Genomic DNA, 9,580 nt, shown 5'->3' with positions numbered 1-9,580 from the left:
CATGAGAATGCAGAATTAATAGAATAATAAAAAGTTATTTGTTTATAAAATGATTTTGATTTTCTTTAAAATAATAGGTATCTCGCCAGAGATTGTGACCAAAAATCAGGGATTCAGGGAAACCAAGATCAAAAGTTTGTTTGTTGAATTTTCGCCTAAAACTATCAACAATTTTCATATAAAGCACCTAGAAACGACCTAGAGCTGTAGAAAACATTTTTCTTGTTTCAAAACGTTAACCCAAACTGTTAGAAAATTCAAGATTTTTCCTAATTACATTTAAAAAGCTGGTTTAATTTAAATTACCCGTTTTTAATTTCTTTGAGGAATAAAATAATTGTTTAGAGTCTTGTTGGTGTTTTGCTTCTATTCGTTAATTAAACAATTGATGTGTTGCTTTATACAGGAAAAATATATTCCGTTGCACCAGGTGGCAGCTGCAGGGAGTAAATGCAATCATTCACGAAAAAATGGCAGGAGTAACTGGTCGTGTTTTAGTTTATGGAGGAAAAGGTGCTCTTGGCAGAACATGCGTAGCATATTTTAAATCACACAACTGGGTTAGTAAGTTTTTTCATATCAGATTTTATTTTTTTGTAATTTTGATACGTATGGAATTAAAACTACTTTATGGTTCCTTATTTACTATTCGCTGGTTCAGTAGTAATACATACTATAGTATAGTGTTTGTAACTGTAATTTGTACTGCTACTAGTGGAACTGAAATATGAAAGTGACGAGATTCAGGTGTTTACAATTGTATGTCGTAGATAATACGCCGATGAAGGATGTTTCAATGATATTGTTGGACATGTGATCTTGAAGTTGAAAGGATACATTAAGTGTGAATTAGTGATAGTGAAGTATTAACATCTGGCTGAATATGCGTCAGTCACTCAGGCTGTTCTTTTATCAATTTTAATTCGTAAGTATTATGGTCTTTACATTTAAAAGCTGCAAAATATTTTAAAACCCAGTAAGTACTATTTGTGTGACAATTTGGACAGTTTTGTAAACTATTTATCTGTTCTAGTGGGTAGGATCTATCGACATGTTCCCAAATGAAGACGCACATGCCAATGTGATTGTGAAACCATGTGATTCTTGGAGTGAACAAGAATCTGAGGTGGGGTCTGGTGTTGAAGCAATGCTAGCAGGAGAGAAGTTAGATGCCATTATTTGTGTGGCTGGTGGTTGGGCTGGAGGAAATGCAGCATCAAAAGGTTGTCTTTAGAGAATAAATATTAAACAGATTAAAATACATTTTTAATTTTTAGTGAAAATTTTAGTGTTCAAACTTTTTAACCACAAAACTTAATAAACAATTTATCATTGCCATAAAACTTCTGCAACAGTTGTTTACCACATGAAAATACTTGCATGTAAGTCAGTTTTATAAGAAAAACGTTTTTGTAAGTAATTGTGGTCCCTGCTTCGAAAAAAAAAGGTGAGTAGATTTTTGTGTAAATTTTAATGCATTTATATAAATAATAAGAAAGAGTTGTTAAGACGTGTTTGGGACTTGTGTCATTTCGTTGTTTATTATAAAATATAAACAAGTTAGAATTTTCAATATTCTTGTCACTTAATCTTTTTTATACAGAATTAGATTAAATTATTTTTTATTATTATTAACTATATTTTTTTGTGCCAACAGTACTAATTGTGGGGTGTGTTATTATTTTTCATTAGGATCTCTACCAGCCTATCTTCAAATGAAATTATTTTAGTTAGGATTAGAGTAAATTAAACTGTGAGACCTTGAGCTTGGTCAAATACATTGGTCACAAGGATTTGGCTTCCTGAGTCCAAAACTGTAATCAGATTTCAAATTGGTCAAGAGTTGATGGAGCTACAGGGTGTTCGGAAAGTCACTGTGCAGTTTTGTAATTATATTTTATTCAGTCTATTTCAAGCCAGCAACTGATAGTGTTGTTTAGAAACAAAATAAGAAGGATCCAGGCCTGTATTCATGCCAGTGAGGGGTCACTTTTAAGTGTTTATAATTGTCATTCATATTTACCTCCTGTATTCTATATTGAAACATGTCTGTTAATAAATATATAAGTGCACAGTGACTTTCCAAACACCCTGTATAAGCTAAACATTTGTACTTCATAAATTTAGCCATTCTATGAAACACTGTCCTACAGATAAAAGAATATGGTTAGGTCCCTTCCATAACAAATTATTAACATTTTAACATGTTTGTGTATAATTAGTTATTAAGGATTGAAATAAAATTTACCATAAATTTGTAAAAAACTATAAAGTAATGACCAGAAAAATTATTGTATTTTGTTGTTATAAGGAAACCTGGACAGTGTACTCATATTCATTGCATAATTCACTGATCAGGCCACAATCAGAGAATTATGCCTAGTTTTAGGCTTCTTACTGTAGAAAGAACTTTAAATTGTTAGAAATGATTCAAGAGAGGGCTACTAGGATGATACCTGGGATCAAAAAGTTGTCATACTAGGACAAATCAACATCTCTGAACTGGTTTTCTCTTGAACAAAAAAAGATAGGGGAGATTTGATTGGGTTTAAGATTTTTAAAGGGTTTGATAATGTTGATGCAGTGTCTGTTTTCCACACTTAATGGTAAGACCAAAACACACAAATGTAGTCTTTTGCAAGGTAGGACTTGTCTTAATCTGAAGCTCTTTTATTGTTCATACAGGGTGGCTGACCTTTTGGAATGATTTACCTATAGGTGTACTGATGTAGTATATTTAAGGGAAGTCTTAAATGAAAAAATGTTGAATTTGAATTTTTTTTTTTAAAGAAAATGGGACCACCTAGATGAACCAATAGGTTACATGTCCTTAAATTTTATGTTATGTCCCATTTTAGATTTGGTAAAGAATGCAGACCTAATGTGGAAACAGAGTGTGTGGACATCAGTCATCAGTGCTGGACTGGCTGCCAAACACTTGAAAGAAGGTGGACTCGTGTCACTGACAGGAGCAAAGCCAGCTCTTTCGGGAACTCCAGGTACGTCACATGTAGTACACCAGTCTTGTAAATCAGTATCAAAGTTTAAAAGTGAGAGCCTGCTATTCATTACTTTTAGTTTTTGCAGAAAACATGATTTGCTCATGCAGATGCCCTTTGATTACATGGCCTAGGTGTATTGGAAGTATTTTGATAGAGAAAAAGCAACAGCAATCTTTGTTTCAGTTTCACATATTTTGGTAGCTGAGTATATTTATGCTATTTACACCTGATAAAGTGGGAGAAACTTTACTGTGCTTTACAGTGAGGCTCTGTTGAAATGCAGCCCTAAGGTTAATGTGTACATTGATCATGAATACTGAGATAACATATTTATATATAGGAATAGCAATTATATTTTGGGTATAAAATGTGACAGAGAATTAAAAGTATTGGTTACCAGTTTTGGTAATACCATCTTGTCAACTTTGTGAAGATATGTATAATAATCATTATATAAATTTATGAATATTGAATAAGTCTTAGAAATTCTTCAAAGTTTTAATACTGTTTTCAGTCTTGGTGAACTTTTCAATTATTATTAAGAGTTCTTTACAACACCCACATTCTTAAACCATACCATTCTTGAGTTGTAATTTATTAATGTTACAAATGGTTTTTTCTTTGAGCAATTTGACCTTTTATTAACTAGTTTCTTGTTGTTTAATACTGTTCAGTTATTTGAAGTGTTTTTGTCACTTGTGTTTTACGTAAGTAAGACTGGCTATATATTTACTGATTTCTACCAAAAAATATGTGAAGGAAGTTTGTACCAACATGCTACATATACTAGTGTTATTTAGTAGCTCTATAACTCTTTTGTTTGGATATTTTTGTGATTTATACTTCATAACACCATTTGCACAATTACTGATCTTAAGGGAAAATTGGTGTACTGTTTTTCTCCTTTTAAATTCACAGTATAGCATTACTGTTAAAACTTGTATTGGCTGGCTGGATATCTTGATATGGAGAGCTTGGTGCTTAGAATTGTTAGAATAAATTTAGAGTGTGTATCAGTGCTGGGTGTGAAGCCTGGTGATTAATTTGCCAGACTGTGGCAAATGACATGACACTGACTATGCTTTCAGCTGAAGGGGTGCTATTTGAAAATAGCAAAGGCCAATTGCATACATAGTTTTATCTGTTGAATGTCAGGTGAGATGTTATCTAAGAGACAGATCTTTTAACTGTAGTGTATCTGTTTGAAGGTTTTTTTGATGAAATTCCTGTCCTTTAATGTCACAGGTTTTCAATTCCTTCCTTTGTTTAAACAATAAAAATACTTTATACTTATAGATTGAATATTAGTGTTAAGTATGTTGCTTTCTTTTAATTCCATTTTCCTCTTTGTTATATCTTTTTGTACAATCCAGTTAGCAACAGCAGGTGCTGATGGTCAGTGTGGGGATATTACTTTATTCTCGCATGATTGTATGCAGGTTACAAACAAACTAAAACAGTCCTGCTGTTATTGAATCCATTGTAGACTTCCTTTAGACAGTGATATTGTTTCTTGTAGCAGTAGCAGTTAGAGAATTAGCACTGACTGGAAGGTAGTACATAAACTATATAAGATGATAGAGTATCAGAAACAATAACACAGAACTGGATGGATACAAAGTGTATTAAAACTATCTCTGTCAAATAAATTGACCATTAAATTGAAAAACAACAACTGTGTTTACTGTTGTATTGCTTTTTTTCCATAATACGTAAATACTTTAAATTTTTTTTGCTATATCAAATAATACAATATCTTTGAATCCTTTTGTGAATAATAACAATAATAAAAATATTTATTTTTATCCGTGATTCTCTATTTTTATGTATGAAACTATACTACCAAGCCAGATTTTTTTTTCAAATTGAATGTGTGTATATTTGATGAGTAAACAGTTAGTGGCCTGTTGAAAGCTTTGGATGTTTCAGGTCTTGAATTTATTGTTTTATCTTAGATACTGTATTTTAAATTAATCATTGTGCATTAGTTCATACTTCTGTGTTTGGCATAACATTTTGAAGAATGCCATTCACTGTGTTATGTATTTGACATCAGAGTTATCAGTTTGTTTTATCCATGTTGTTGATTTAGTGAAAGTTTGAAGTTAATATCAGGTACAATATACAGGCATGATGAAAAAAAAATTGTATGCTATTTTGAGTAGTCATAGAAGTTATGCAAGTAAAATAGACAAAGTATTTTTATTCTTCACATGACCATTACATTGCACTCTAACTTGTCTGAGTCAGAGTGGATATCATTAGTTTACAATCATAACCTTAGTACAGACACATTTGTAACACATTCGTTTTTTGCATACAACAGACCTGTACACTATAATTTGCCACATTTCATAAAGATACACTATAAATTTAGAATTGCAGTCCATATTCTTTCTCCCATATGTGCCTTGCATGTTTAGTTAAAAGAGAAGGAGGCTGTAGAAAAGTACGATTTAGAGGCAAAACGTCTGAAATTGTTTTTGCACTACTTGTTTGTGAATTGTTTCACCACAAATGTTAGTAGCATATTTATTTTTATTTTTGAAAATCTGGCAATACATATTCCAAAGTGATTTAAACGTATTAGGCATTATCCTAATATTTTGTCTTGTAATGTTTGTTTTTTAATTATTTATTTCAATATCATATGATTATTTAGAAATGCAGGTATTATTGAACACTATAAAATTATAGTAATGTTTAAACTTGTTTTTTAACAGGAATGATGGGATATGGGCTAGCTAAAGCTGCTGTTCACCAGTTTGTTCATAGTCTAGCAGAACATAAAAGTGGGCTTCCTAACAATGCACTGGCAGTTGCTATTCTTCCTGTAACCTTAGATACACCAATGAACAGGAAGTTTATGCCTAATGCAGATCATACTACCTGGACTTCTTTGGAGTTTGTGTCTGAGTATGTTTTATTTTTACATTAATAGTGTTTGAAACACTTAAAGAAACAATCTGTCACTAAAACTACATGTAATGGAGAAAAGTGTTCTGAAGAGTTTGAAAAGTGGTCAACTTTCATAATAGGTCTTGACATTTCCTTATTGCTATGTTGCAAATAGCTGATAATGTTTAATTAAAAAAAAGTGTTGATTTTACCCAATTTATAGTTTTGTGGGGAAAAAATTGAGTTCCTTTTTTTGAGTTTACAAGTTTAAAGAATCTGATACAGAACCTTATATTTACAACTTGTCGCATAAATGCATATTTGTATAAAAAATTAAATGTATCAAATGAAGTAATCTCATGTTTGTTGATAATTCGTAGTAATGAGAAACCCACTTGAATTAAAAATTATTTTGGGATGACTGGTATGGGAATTAAGTGTTAATACCCAATTTGTTCTTTAGGTTAATATTTGGGGGAAAACTGACATTTCAAGCAAAATGTTCATATTTCATTTAGGATTTATTTCTAATATTGTTTTAAAAAATTTATTTTCAGTTTATTTTATGATTAAAGAAATTGTTGTGTTTTAACGAGAAACCATTTTGTATTTTGGATAAATTTGATTCAAACCATCATGCCATTACAACCAAAAAAGTGCTGGAACTAATGTGTACTGTATTACTACGTGTTGCAATGCACAGTAATACCCAAACGACAAAAGGAGGGCAGTGCAGCTTCTTTGCACAGTATTTATTCCTTTTAAGCACTGTGTGTAAACCAAAAATTCAGTTTTTCTCCAATGTACTATAATGTTTATATAGATCTTTTCTCAAAGTAAAGGTATCTTGTGCTATACCAAACTTTCATATTGAAAGTAATTTCATTAAAACTTTCAATAAGAGTTATCATCTTTCATATATTAATCTTATTTTTGTATGTGACCAAACCACAAGATTTGGGAGTAGTTACTGTGATGTGGTTTAATTTACTTAGCAGGTGTATTGCTCTTTATACTTAGTTTGGTTAGGGTTCAGGTGGAAGTTGTTAATTTCGATTGAGTTAACAAAGACAAAATAAGATTTGGGGAGGTGTTCACGGGAACTGGTATGATTTTGCCTCTCATCCTTACCGTGAGATAGTGTTCTGGTGAAATTCTGATAATCTGGGTTTAATAAGTGATGTCTTAAGCAAAGAAAAATTTGGGAGATGCAACCCCCAGATAAAGGCATGGGCTGAAGCCAAGGACCAAGAAAATTCTTAATCTGGCCTTGGGGAAATGTGATCATGAGACTGATATGGTCCAAGAAAAGATTGTCCATCATCAACACTGGAATAGTGGTTCATGTAAAAGCTGGTAATTGGTCTTGGTTTTGTCAGCAAGAAAAAAAAAGAAAATAATTTCAGTTTTATGGACTTCATTGAATACAAGTCCATGTTTCTAAACATTCTTTACATCCAGACATTCCTGAAAAGGAATGGTCTTTTTCTACTTGACTGATAACTGGAGAATAAGACAATTCCTTTTCAGGATGGTGGACATTGTACATCATGTGGCTGATCCATTTTCTCTGACCCAGGACTCCACATCTTAATCTTCTCTGAATTTGCTATGAATGTCAGGGCTTGATTTTAAAGAAATTTCCAGGTTGCCTGTAGACAGCCTGATCTATATCAGAGATTGTCTGGAAGGCTGTATTGGTTGTCCAAAAAATATGGGAATACCCTTTTAGGAATGGAAAATGTTAAGTCCAAATGCATTTTTAATGCTGATTTTATACAGTACAATATATAATTTCTTCTGTAATATTGTTTTTTTTAGTTAGGGTTTATCTTCTAGGCTGCTAAAAGATGTTGAAGTAATCAAAATTTACAAATGCCTTCAAAAGGTTTTTTTTTTCATTATAAATTACGTAAACAATTATCAGTTATAGGTAGAAATTAGCACCTCATTATATTAGGTTATGAACTCCTCCTTCAACTTTAATTCAGTTGTCAAGTTTGGAAAAAAGAACTTGTAATTATGCATTAGTTACTGTAATATGTCACAATACCTTATACTAAAGTCTTGTAATAAGTTTGAAATTTTAAACTGAATATCTTCCCATGATTGCCCTGCAGGTTGTTGTTCAAGTGGGCCAAGGGCCAGGAACGACCAGCTAATGGAAGCCTGGTGCAACTTATTACAAAAGATGGACAAACAGAACTGATCATGGCTTGAATTTTACCAGTACCTGTTACACTTGGATGTTTGTAATTTTTTAGTTAAAGGGACAATGATATTTGTTTTTTTTTATCTATGTGTTGTAAGAATGTTTGAAATCCTTGGTTGCTGCTGTGTACTAAATCTCATTTTATTACTTGATTATGTTAAACTATTTTATTTACTAAGTGATAATCAAAACAATTTTTATGATGTCTGTGTTTAACAACTTGTAACCTCTGCATACTAAAACCTTCTTTTGTTGCTCTATCTATGAAATGATAACTGAGAAAATGTAAGAAAACTCCCTAGGTGAACTGGACAGATATGTAGTACTTAGTTACGTAATAATTTACGTATTTCTCATTATGAGTATGAAAAATATTTTAGTGTTACCTTTTCACAGCCTTAAATTACCAAAACTCATCATTTCAGAGTTGGATGTATTTTTGATAGCCAAAAGGAAATATGAAAATAATTTCCAATAAACTTTTGGCTGCCACAAGTCCAGCCCAGCTGGTGACTTTAGGTATTGAATAAAAGTCCTCTTGGGCAATGATTTTTGATAATTTTGGAACATTGCTTCATCACATGTGATTAGAAAGTCATAAAGGACTAAAAGATGGGATATGTAAAATAAAAATAAACTTTTCATTGAAGTCTAATATTACCACTTCTCTTACATCTCAAGAGTTAGTGTTTCACCCTGCTTAGACATCTCACTATTATCTTTTTTGAACCAAATGTGTCAATGATTGTAGTGTTTAGTGTCTATATGAATAAGTCATCTTACTGTCCCTACTGTTTGGGATATGTGTACCATATAGTAACCATTTTGGTAGCTAAATGAATAACTATGCAGTTTTGCCACTTGAACGAACGAAATGCTTATGATCCTTAATAAGAAACGTTAATATTACGCTGCATAAAATCTTGAATCGTAAGATGGAATAAAGTTTGGGTGAAAAATGTTAATTTAGGTTTAAATTTCAGGTTACTAAAAATAGTCTTCCAGTACTACGATCATTCCATATTTGATTTGATGAAGAATAGAGTATTTTGTATTTTAAAGCATTAGCTCCAGAAAATATTTTGCTTGGACAATAACTACTGCATAATTAATATACTTGTTTCTGTTGTGATGTGTCATATATAAAGTCAGTTGTTATTCCTGTGTTATCAGGTGAATATTTTACTTTTGAATAAAATGTTGTCAGCATGGAACTTCATGTATTGATTCTGCTACAAGAGAAACATTTGTGATCTAAATACACAATATCTCACTCTGTTATTAATTCTGTTAAGAGAAACACTGTACACGTTCTTCATCTATAATACTTTGTGGATAACAATTTACATTCACAAGAGTTGATAGATTTCATTAATGGCAAAAATGAGTTTTAATGAACAGTATTTCCAAACTTATCCTCCAAATCAGAAACAGCTTCCTGTTCTGTGGTTTTCCATAAATTACCCAC

At 31.6% G+C, this 9,580-nt stretch overlaps 1 protein-coding gene across 1 annotated transcript; it reads left to right on the top strand.

Annotated features, from left to right (window-relative positions):
* Window positions 1-401: 401 nt before the first annotated feature.
* On the top strand, window positions 402-9,326 carry Dhpr (dihydropteridine reductase). The gene is made up of 5 exons (XM_076516296.1): window positions 402-560; window positions 1,034-1,223; window positions 2,859-2,999; window positions 5,726-5,918; window positions 8,021-9,326. The coding sequence occupies exons 1-5, from the start codon at window positions 471-473 to the stop codon at window positions 8,118-8,120; spliced, it is 714 nt and encodes a 237-aa protein (XP_076372411.1). The 5' UTR covers window positions 402-470; the 3' UTR covers window positions 8,121-9,326.
* The last annotated feature ends 254 nt before the right edge of the window (window positions 9,327-9,580 follow it).

The sequence above is a fragment of the Tachypleus tridentatus genome, chromosome 7 (assembly GCF_004210375.1).
Source record: "Tachypleus tridentatus isolate NWPU-2018 chromosome 7, ASM421037v1, whole genome shotgun sequence".
Lineage (NCBI taxonomy): Eukaryota > Metazoa > Arthropoda > Merostomata > Xiphosura > Limulidae > Tachypleus > Tachypleus tridentatus.
This window is presented reverse-complemented; position numbering and strand designations above follow the sequence as displayed.